General features: G+C 39.9%; 1 protein-coding gene across 1 annotated transcript in view; it reads right to left on the bottom strand.

Annotated features, from left to right (window-relative positions):
* LOC309653420 (U2 small nuclear ribonucleoprotein auxiliary factor 35 kDa subunit-related protein 2-like) overlaps positions 1-4,873 on the bottom strand; it is a 31,834-nt gene extending 26,961 nt beyond the window's left edge. Inside the window, exons 1-2 of the mRNA XM_082448036.1 lie at positions 4,759-4,873; positions 4,340-4,419 (exon numbers count right to left, since the gene is read on the bottom strand). Of these exons, the coding sequence (XP_082304162.1) occupies positions 4,340-4,419; positions 4,759-4,802 (124 nt within the window). The 5' untranslated portion in view covers positions 4,803-4,873. The remainder of the gene's footprint in view (positions 1-4,339; positions 4,420-4,758) is intronic.
* Positions 4,874-12,467: the final 7,594 nt, after the last annotated feature.

Genomic DNA, 12,467 nt, shown 5'->3' with positions numbered 1-12,467 from the left:
TGAATTTTCATTGACAACTGTATAACCATTCAAGAAAAATTAGACCTTCAGCCAAACATTCAAATTCATAGCTCAGAAGTTCTACCTACAACAAAACACTAGGACCTTAACACAATTTAGCTTTTTGACATTTTGTAACAAGGATTGCTTTTCATCTACTGTCAAAGAACATATCCCTAATTTCCATCTGAGCTCTCATACAAATACTGTCCATATTTCCACTAATATACCATTCACAATCACTTAGTCATTCTCTGAGAAAATTAAGTCCTTCTCTTGTGAACTACGAATAACAAAATGGACTCACTTATGAGTAAGGGACCTAAAATGAAGCCAGGCCACTTGGGAAGTAGAACTTCCACACATCCACACCTGGATGCAATATAAACTTTTGACCAGCTATCCCAAGACCACCCGGAACTAGTTTTCGTTACTTCCTAGAGACCACAGTTTAGCAACTAATCTGCTGCCAACAGTAACTGCGTGCCAGCCAGCATCAACCACAGTTCTGTAAAAATAACCTATATAACTTCTCTGGAATGTCTTTGTTGCCTTTATAAAATACTGGTATTTTCTATTTCCCTGTAAGCACATCTGAGTTGCTGCTTCAATTGGTGCCTCTGAATTTCAATTCTTAAGACCCTAAATAAACTCTTTCTTCTTTGCAGCTTTCTGCTTTTTTCATTCTTGTTGACACTCTTATCGCTCACCTCTCCTTCTGAGCCTTTGGGAGAAGTACTTTTAACTGTCATTTCATGGCAGTGAAGGTAGTTTTCTAGCAAGCACCTCTGAACTCTTCCAACCTCTGCCCATTACTCAGTTCCAAAGCTACTTTCACAGTTGAAGGTATCTGTTACAGCAGCAACCATATGTCTTGGATTTTCTGTCTTAATCCATTCAGGCTGCTAAATAAAATACCACAGTCTCAGTGGCTTATAAACAACAGACATACTTCTCACAATTCTGGAGACTATGTCCAAGTTCAAAGGTTTCAGCATAGTCAGGCCCTCATCCAGGCTGTATCTTATTATGGTAAAATAGGCAATGGGAACTCTCCTAGATGTCTTTCATAAAGGCAATATTCTCAATCATGAGAGCCCATTATCATGACCTAATCACATCCCAAAGCCCCCAACCCTAATACCATCATAATGGGCATTAGGATTTCAACATATGAATTTTGGGATGGGGGTTGGGAGACACAAACATTCAGATCATAGCAACTTTAAGCACACTTACATGACCAAGAACAACCTGATTTATAGGTCCCCTAATGTGTGTAGTAAGAATACACAAAATCCTCTTTCTAGTATTTTGCAATAAAGAGAGTAACATGAGAATACAATCAGACAAATCCAGAAGGCAAGGCCTTTTTTAAGATTCCATAAGATAACTGACTTCAGCTTTTTAAAGTAATCAATACTGGCTATAGATATATAACGATAATATATATAAGATGTATGTGTAACACATATATACCTGGTTATATACATATATCAATCCTGGATAACATATACAGCCGTTCGTATATCATACTACTGAATTCCTTTCATTTATATAGACGCAAAGTTGGTATGTTCTGTAGAAAAATGTCATACTTTACAGATGCAAGCTGAAATATTTAGGAATGAAGCATCATATATCTGCAACTGATATGTAAATTATTGGGGAAAAAAAATCTAGGTATACATGAATGTGTATCTATCTGTATGTATATATTCATATATGGATATACATAGAAATATACATATGTACATACATAGAGAAAAAGAGAGAGGACAGAGAAAACATGTTCATTAGCATATCTAGATAAAGAGTTCATAGACGTTTACTGTACTATTTTTTCAACTTTCTGTATATAGAAACATTTTCAAAATAAAAATACATTAGTTTTCCCATAATAAAAAATTATATCTTGTTCCATTTAAAATTTAAATTTGAGAGAAAAAAAGCATGAAGACATGGACAGCACACAGGAAAAACTGAAGCAACTTAAGGAAATGCAACATAAGCTTTCCATGATTCAAGATTAAAAGAAAAAGATTTTATATGTGTCACATATGTATTATAGGTCTAACCAAATGCTTACCCATTTGGTTACCCAGTGGTAACCAAATGCTTACCATTCCTAGATTAAACTGCTTTTCTAAGCAAGTAAATTTTATTATTTCAGCATTTTAAATTAAAAGAAAATAGGCTCACACATATACACCAAAGAACGATTAACTTCTAACTGACACAATTATTCACATAAATAAATGACCTAATCTGGTACAGAGGATATGACTCTGAATTACTTACAGAGGTATTCTCACTGATTAGACACTGCCTGGATACTCAAAAATATCTGCTGATACTCAAAATTATCTCCTCATTCACTTAACCCCCTAACCCCCCAAAATGAAGTTCACACACTCCAAAGAAGTGATTATAAACAACCTGAGGTGTAGCATTTTCTCTACAGATATAATCAAATATATGCCAGCATATATTTAAGTACAAAATATATAAATGTATTATGCATGTAACTCTTTAAAACAAAAATAGAATCATGCTACAGTTTTGTAACTTGCTTTTTTACACTTTATGTTAATTTGTGACAAGACAGTTTATTTCAGGTTATCCAAGGTTAAACTAGATGCCAGAAAGGCTACCTGTAACTGCAAGCTCAGTATTCCACAAATTTCTAACAATCATTATACAACTCATTCTTAGAGTAATATTCTCTGTATTTTAGAGAATATGCGTGTGTAATGTTTGCCTATCCAATCTATACTACAACGAATGAACAGAAATGTTTTTTATTCTACACATTCATTAAGTATTACTAGATAAAGAAATGTGAGTCAATGTGCAAAACTAGGAGCAAAGCTCATAATCGACAGACAACTGCTTATTTTTGGATATGGCATTAGCTATAAAATCATGAGCAAAGCAGCGACCTATCCTTCAACATACTAAATCTACCAAGAGAGATTATCGACTTGACTACGAAGGCTTGCTGTGAGTGTACCTTACAAAGTCAAAAGGAAAAAAACGACGCAAGAAAACACAAGCTATTACTGAATTTAAAACAGGGAAAGAAAAAGAGAGAGAGCCTTTAGAAAACTGTATGCTAGAAGAAAACAGATTAAATACACAATGGGAGATAGCTGAGAATTTTAGGAATTAAAAAAAAAAAAAGTGTTAGTAACTCCAACCTATCCTGTTTATCCTTTTCTCCTGATGTTTTGTCCTACTTATAGTGGACTAGTTTCCACCTAATAATAGAGACATGTCATTACACATTGCATGTGAACACACTGATCTTTCCATTCCAAATATTCCATGTAGTGGTACTAAAATCATTACCTGGGAACACCAATGGTAAATGAAACCTCTATTGTTGTTTTTCCAAGTCCAAGAATCCTGGTTACTTGAGGCCATAGTCCCTGTAGTTCAATAACTGTCTTGGACAATTTAATAAGCAAGTTCTGGAAAACGTGTATGACAACCATTATAAGCCAGTATTGTGTGATTTCAGTGCATCCATCTGCATTTATAACCATGTTGGCTCAAGTAGTACTAAGTTTACTGCATTAAACAAACAGGTTTATACAAAAATGTTAAGGTCTGATATTTTAAGGCCAAATAACATTACGATCAGTGTACAAAATAAGGTTCCCCACTTTTTTCCGACAGAAAAAAACTGGTAAATAACTTTAGGCAACAATAATAGAGGCACTGCAAATGCCAAATAATGCAGTTATAGCCATGAGAACGATAATTATTTTTTAGGAATTTGTTCCACATAATCCCTAACATTACACTAACATAGATTTGAAAAGGCTGTGTGATTTTATTTGGTTTTCTTTTCTGTAAATATATAGCGTTATAGTCAAATAAGAGCTTCACGACTAGTTTTACGCTTGTAAATATTTAAATAACAATAGTTTATTAGTTGAGTCAATATAAAGTGTCTTACACTACTCCAGTCTGAGAAAAACTTGAACAATATCTAATTAAAACCCTTGACCAGTACAAAGGAAAACATTCACTGAGTAGTTAACGTGTCCTAGAGCTGTGCTAACTGCTGAAAATTCACAATTGTTGCACCTGTGACATCAGGTTCTTTAATAAATACTTACATATAAACAGTAGTAATTCACCATACTCTTTCCCTTTTTCTTCAGATTGTTAACATTTTCTCTTACATGAGTCTAAAGTAACTTTATTTTCAAAGAAGCAGACACCACACTTCATCAGGTACACACCTCCCTTCTGACACAGGGGTCTCAAGTTAGGGCGGCAGCTGGGGGGAACAACTTCTTACACAAAAACAAGATGAGGAGTCCTTTACCTGAGTCTCTCAGTCGAGCGAGTTCCCGGCGACGTTTCTTTCGTTTTTCCTTCTTTAGGGCGGCTCTGTATTTCTTGTGGCTGGAATATCAAAACATACAGCAGCATCAGTGGTCCCTCGCGCAGCGCTGCCTTAGCTCCCCTCTCCTCTGCGTCCAGAGCAAGAAAGTCGCTCTGGTACTCGGGAATGAAATCTTGCTTTTCATATTTTGATTACAAAACTGTCTCGCCTTTCTACGCTCAGCCAGTAAGTCTCTTCGATTCCGGCAGCATATCCTCCTCGCCTTTCTGAACCCACCGACGCCACTGACAGTACCGGGAGCGCTCCAGCTTGCTTGGCTCAGTCTGCACATTACCCACGCCCAGCCTAGGCCCACCCTGGCTCTTCTTCTCGTCAGTCACTTCTCCCAACCAGCTTACCTCAGTTTGTTGGGAAACATCTCCAGCGACGCCACCTTACTCATAACTCTCGCCCCGCAAGAGTAAGCCTAGAGGCGGGCCTAACGCGGAAACGGTCATGCGCAAGCGCAGATATCCGGTCCTCTACTGCGAGGAAGCAAAACCGGAAATCGAGAGGCGTCTGGCCGCAGCTCAACTTCTAAAGAACTATTAAAATAAATGTCTCCTTCCCGAAATTTACTTTTGCGGTCTTTCGGCACCCTGGAGTTAATTCTTCTCTACTTCGCACTTTACTGGTGATTTGTTCCTATGCTATAGTGTGAGTCTTGTCGCCAAGAGGCGAGAATCATCTTTCGTCACCGTACACTGTTACCTCCAAAGCCGACTTCTCCAGCCTCCTCTCCTTACTCAGCTCCACCTTTCAGCGCCTCATATAAAGCTCCAGATTCCGCCCCTTTCCTTTCAACGGCCTAAAGAGAGAACCTTATTGTTGGGTCTGGAATGCAAACTCTGCCTCCAATGTATTTAGGGCCAGACAAGGAACAATGCATAGATAATATTATAAGCTACATGCAAAGATATTTAGGTAGTATAATCATCTCAGCCTGAGTTGAATTTTTTCTTTTTGGTCTCAGAGAAATGAACATTAAAAAAAATAAAATACCTTTGACGTATAACGCGTAAAATTAAGCTGTGCAACATGTTATTTTGCTAATTCACGTATTGTAGTACGATTGCTATTGTAGCAATAATTAGCACCTCTTCACTTTTCTAATTATTTCTTTCTAATGAACTTGTAGTCTCTTAGCAACTTTGACGATTATAAGTACAAAATTGTCTATATTCATTACCCTGAATTAGATTCCTAGGACTTATTTACTACTTGTTGCCAAGTTAGTACCCTTAAACAACATCTTAGTTGAGTTTGTAAAGAAGAGGACGGTTACCCTCTAGAGTAGAGAAGAGTGACTATGTGTTGTGGATCAGCATAAACAAAGGCACTGCGTGCTGAAACATGTAGAATGTACTTGGAACCACACAAATTTTGGCCATCAAATTTAAAGTGCTATACTATATTATAAAGTAACATAATGATAGAGGTAGGCTGCAGCCAGGTTTTGGATGAGGAACTAGTAAGTCATGGTGAGACAATTTGATTACGTTTCCTAGGCAAGGAGAATAGTTGCATGATTTTAAACAGAAGCTTGGTGTTATATATATTTTTAGGTAGATTACTCTGGTTTGTAATATAGAGGATACAAAGATAAACCTGGAATATTACAATCACTAGGTGAGAGATGATGAGGAGTTAGATTGGGGCTGTGAAAGTGAGAAAGTAAAAATTAACCTGGCTAATAACCAGATCTTGCTGTACACATACAAGACCAGAGACAAAGCCAAGAGAAAATGTTTCTCTAAAATTTACATTGCAGCTTCAGAATGACTAATAACCATTATATTTTCGGTGGCCTTTGTTCTAACCTACTCTACAACAAAAATTGGTGAGATTGCCAATTACTAAACTGCCTTTGCTTCTCCTAGTTCCTCCAGGAATCATTTAACAGAATCCCCAATCCTACATGAAATCTTGTTTCACTGAGGCTTGAAACAACATACCTATTCCTTCACCTCCAAGTTGACCTTGTCTACCTCAGTGCACCAGTATTTGCAGACACAGACTTTCAAATTAGATGGAAGAGGAGCTTCAAGCTTTGGCTATATGAGATCTTGAGTCAGTCTTTGTTCCCTAATTTGTAAAAATCAAGATAGTAAAAATATTTCCCATCTTGTAAGGGTTTTCTTGTGAAGGTTGACTAAAGTTATGCATACTATGTGTTGACACAGTGCCTGGGAATAGTCAGGGTCTCCAAAGCATTAGCTGTTGGATTATCATTATTATGAAAATTTCTTGATGCCCTTTCAAGAGTGGCTTAGGTACTTGTTATACATGCATTCTGAGCACAAGTATTTCACCTGTAGTAAATAACAGCTCTCATATTATTTTGCACTTTGTTGACATTACCTGTCTGCTTCTACCAATAAACCATAAACTCCTTGAAGGTAGAGACTTGGCAATTGTATACATAAACTGAGTTGTTTCTTGAGAGTTTCCAGGGTGCAGTCTGAACCTGGTCCCCATACTCACAGGGCAGACAGAAACCAGAGAAAGAGGCAGATCACTCCAGATTGCTAGGTGGCAGTTTTAATAAGCAAGGAAACTTAATTACAAATCTTATCTTTGGTGGCCCCAAGACAAGTAGATTTCTGGATCTGCCCACCAGACCAGATAGGCTCAGCACAACATTTCTATTTCAAGGCTGTATCCTTAGAGCAGCTTCTGGGAGCAGGGAAGGCAAATGGAATGCACATTCCAAGGACAGAGAAAAGGACCAATCACCCGGGTCCAGCTCAGGGTCATCTGGTGGTCATATCTGCTGATGGCTTCCTCCAACAAATTGGAGAATTCCCTCAGAGTATAAAATGTTCTAATTGTTCAAGTCAGCAATTTTCTGGTCCCTGTGACTTAGACTGAGATTGCTGACATTCAGAAAGCATAAGTGTTGGGTCGCTGTAACATTCTTTATAAATTAGACCACTTTTATTTCAGAATAATAAGAAGAATATCTTCTAAATGTATTCCTAATTTAAAAATACAAATGTAGATTTTTATTTCATTATGATGTATAACTGAATGGAAATCTCCTTTTATAGGAGTGAAATATTTATTTTCAATAATAAACTACTGAAGATTTCCTGATGTGAACACACTGAATGTACAGTTACATATGAAACAATCTTATCTGATAAAACCCCCAAAAGTAGATGAGTAACTCCTACACATCACGCAAACAGAAAAAAAATGGACATCAAAGCAGTTAAAAGAGGCTGAGATACAGTCTTACCATAAACCCCATGCCTGGTGCCATTACCCACAATCAGGCTGAAATTCACAGTCTCAGCCTCTCCCTGAAAAGGGTAGGATTTGAACCCCACATTGGGCATTCCAACTTTTAAGAAAAGCACCTAAGAGACAAGCTTCCAAAGCTTTGAAAGCCAACAGAGCTTGTGTCAATGAGACTCACAGGCTATTGCTCACTGAGATACAGCTTCATATATGTAGACTCACCCACCCCAATGCCAGCACAGAGGCAGCCCACTGAGAAATGTCCAGTCTTTCTGTGAAAGAAGCCTATCTGCTTACCTTAAAGCTTTGGCCTTAGATGCAGGTTTCTAATTTAATACACATTGAGGGGCATACTGAAATACTCTCCAAATAAAGAGGTTGGTGGGTACCATCTTCATGCTGTTCCTCTATCTCACTCCAGGTCTCTGGAATCTCTGAGAAAGGAGCTTTGTACACATCTGGCACCTTGGCTTTTGAGGCTGTCACCCAGGAGACCATGCCCTGGTGACTCCACTGGCTGACAGGGCTTGTGTTCATAGGTTCAGTGGGATTGTAGCAAGCAAAGAAACAGTTCTTAGCTGGCTATTACCTAGGACTCATCACACAGGAACACTCATCTCCTAGTCTTCCTCTGAAAGAGGTATATTCATATACTTTGAAAGCTGCTGCCTGAGGGTCAGGCTTTCAATCAGCCTGAATCTAGGCGATGACTAAAATTCTCCCCTTTCAGATCCTGACAGGTCTTGGCACACTTCAACTACTGGGAGCCACTAAAAACAAATAGGGATGCTTGGACAATCACAAAGGTTTGAGAGACAACTAAGAGCTGGGGCAGGATTGAACAATAAGGTTTCTCTCCTACAAGAGGCCACTCCTTCAAGACTGGGAGAATTGGATATTTTATCTAATGCATAGATAGTCACAGAGAGTCAAGAAAAATAAAAGAACAGACAAATCAGTTCTAAGGAAAAAAAAAAAACCCTCAAATAAAAATCTTAAATCTCCGTTTAAGTTATTTACCTGAAGAAGTGTTCCCCCAAATGGTCATAAAGATGCTGACTAAACTCAGGAGCACAATGAGAACAACAAACAAAGTGAGAATTTCAAAAAAGAGGTAGAATATATAAAAAAGTTAGAATAAATCACTGCATTAAGTCTGTTAATGAGTCTGTTGTAGGCAGTATATGGTTGTGTCTTGGTTTTTTAAAAAATTCATTTAACTGTTCTATGTGTGTTTTTTTTAATTGAAGTATAGTTGATTTACAATTTTGTGTTAGTTTCAGGTGTACAGCAATGTGATTCACACACACAGGTATATACACATATGTGCGTGTATACATATAAATATATATATATATTCTTTTTCAGATTTTTTTCAATTATAGGTTATTACGAGATATTCAGTGTAGTTCCTTGTGCTATACAGTAGTGTATATCTGTTAATACAGATCCTTGTTGTTTATCTATTTTATATGCAGTAATGTGTTGTTTATCTATTTTATGTACAGTAGTGTGTATCTGTTAATCCCAAACTCCTAATTTCCCTGTCTCCCTTTTCCCCTTTGGTAACCATAAGTTTTTTTTCTATGCCTGTGAGTCTATTTCTGTTTTGTAAATCATTTCATTTGTATCATTTTTTAAAAAAGATTCCACATATAAGTGATATCATACGTTATTTACCTTTCTCTGACTTACTTCAGTTAGTATGATAATGTCTAAGGTCCATCCATATTGCTGCAAACGGCATTATTTCATGCTTTCTTACTGTTGAGTAATATTCCATTATGTGTGTGTGTGTGTGTCTGTGTGTATCTATATATATATATCACACCTGTTTTTTAAAATTTATTTTTGGCTTTGTTGCTGCAAACAGGCTTTCTCTAGTTGCAGCAAGCAGGGGCTACTCTTCGTTGCAGTGTGTGGCCTTCTCACTGTGGTGGCTTCTCTTGTTGCGGAGCACAGGCTCTAGGCACATGAGCTTCAGTAGTTGCAACACACAGCCTCAGTAGTTGTGGCTGGTGGGCTCTAGAGCACAGGCTCAGTAGATGTGGTGCATGGGTTTAGTTGCTCCAGAGCATGTGGGATTTTTCCAGACCAGGGCTCGAATCCGTATCCCCTGCATTGGCAGGAGGATTCTCAACTACTGCACCCATACCAGCACACACACAAACATAAACAAAGCTCACTGTGACTCAATGCACAACCAATACCAGCACACACAGACACATACACGGCTCACTGTGATTCAAAGCACAGACTATACCAGGACACACACAGACACACACACACCTCACTGTGACTCAGTGCCCAGCCTATATCAGCACACACGCACATACACATGCACACACACATGGATCACTGTGACTCAATGCACAGTGTATACCGGCACACACACACACAGACACATGGCTCACTATGACTCAATGCACAGCTTATACCAGCACACACACACACACACACACACACACACACACACACCTCACTGTGACTCAATACAGAGCCTATACGAGAGCACACACGTACCTCCCTGTGACTCAATACTCAGCCTATACAGCACACACATACACACTCAACTCACTGTGAATCAGTGCACAGCCTAAACCAGCACACACACACACACACGTCTCACTGTGACTCAATGCACAGCTCATAGCAGCACACACACAAACATACACACAACTCACTGTGACTCAATGCACGAGCAGAGACACATACACTTCTCACTGTGACTCAATGCACAGCCTGTACCAGCACACTCACACACACACCTCACTGAGTCCATGCTCACCATATACCAGAACACACACACACACACACACACACACGGCTCACTGTGATTCGATGCACAGCCTATACCAGCACACCAACACACACACACAAACACACACGCACAGCTCACTGTGACTCAATGCACAGCCTATACCAGCACACAAACACACACACATACACACACACACAGACACATGGCTCATTGTAACTCAATGCACAGCCTATAAGAGCACACAGAAACACAAACACAACTCAATGTGCCTCAATGCACAGCCCATACCAGCACACACATCACACACACACTTACAGCTAACCAGGACTCAATTCACAGCCTAGAACAGCACACACACACACACACACACACACACACACAGAGCTCTCTGTGAATCCATGCACAGCTTATACCGGGACACATGCAGACACACACACACCTCACTGTGACTCAATGCCCAGCCTATATCAGCACACACACACATACACATGAATACACACACGGCTCACTGTGACTCAATGCACAGTGTATACCAGCACACACACACACAGACACATGGCTCACTGTGACTTAATGCACATCCTATACCAACACACACACACATACACAACTCACTTTGATGAATGCACAGCCTGTAGCAACACACACACACACACACACACACACACACACACACGGATCAATGTGACTCATTGCACAGCTTATACAGAACACAGACAGACACACACACACACAAGTACGGCTAACTGTGACTCAATGCACAGTCTATACCAGAACACATATGCACACTCACTGGTCACTGTGACTCAATTCACAGTCTATACCAACACACACACACACACACAGGGACACCTCATTGTGACTCAATACACTGCCTATACCAACAAACACAGACACACACCTCCCTGTGACTCAATGCAGAGGCCATACCAGGGCCCACACATACCGCCCTGTGACTCAATGTTCAGCCTACACAGCACGGACACACACACACTTGACTCACTGTGACTCAGTGCACAGCCTATACCAGCACACTCACACACACACACCTCACTGTGACTCAATGCACAGCCCATACCAGCACACACACAAACCTACATACAGCTCACTGTGACTCAATGCACAACCAATACCAGCACACTCATACACACAAATCTCACTATAAGTCAATGCTCACCCTATACAGCACACACACACACACACACACACACACGGCTCACTGTGACTCAATGCCCAGCCTATATCAGCACACACACACGTACACATGCACACACACACAGCTCACTGTGACTCAATGCACAACGTATACCAGCACACACACACACACACACACACACACACACACACAGAGATATAAATGGTTCACTGTGCTTGAATGAACACCCTATAGCAGCACACACACACATGCACACCCACTGCTCACTGTGACTCACTGCACAGCCTATACCACCACACACACACACAGACAAAAACGCATTGCTCACTGTGACTCAATGTACAGCCTATAACAGCACACACACACACACACACACACAGATGGCTCACTGTGTCTCAATGCACAGCCTATAACAGCACACACACAAACACACATGGCACACTGTGACTCAATGTACAGCCTATAACAGCACACAAACACATACACATGCACACACACACACAGCTCACTGTGACTCAATGCACAGCCTATAACAGCACACACACACACACACACACACACACACATAACTGGTTCACTGTGCTTGAATGCACAGACTATAGCAGCACACGCACACACACACATGCACACACACTGCTCACTGTGACTCAGTGCTCAGCCTCTACCAGCACACACACACACAGACACAAACGCATTGCTCACTGTGACAAAATGCACAGCCTATAAAGGCACGCACACAAACACACACGGCACACTGTGACTCAATGCACAGCCTATAACAGTATACAAACACAAACACATGCACACACACAAGGCTCACTATAACTCAATGCACAGCATATACTGGCACACACACACACACACAGAAACATGGCTCACTGGGACTCAATGCACAGCTTATACCAGCA

This window comes from Balaenoptera physalus, assembly GCF_965194825.1.
Source record: "Balaenoptera physalus genome assembly, chromosome: Y".
In the NCBI taxonomy this organism is placed as follows: Eukaryota; Metazoa; Chordata; class Mammalia; order Artiodactyla; family Balaenopteridae; genus Balaenoptera; species Balaenoptera physalus.
This window is presented reverse-complemented; position numbering and strand designations above follow the sequence as displayed.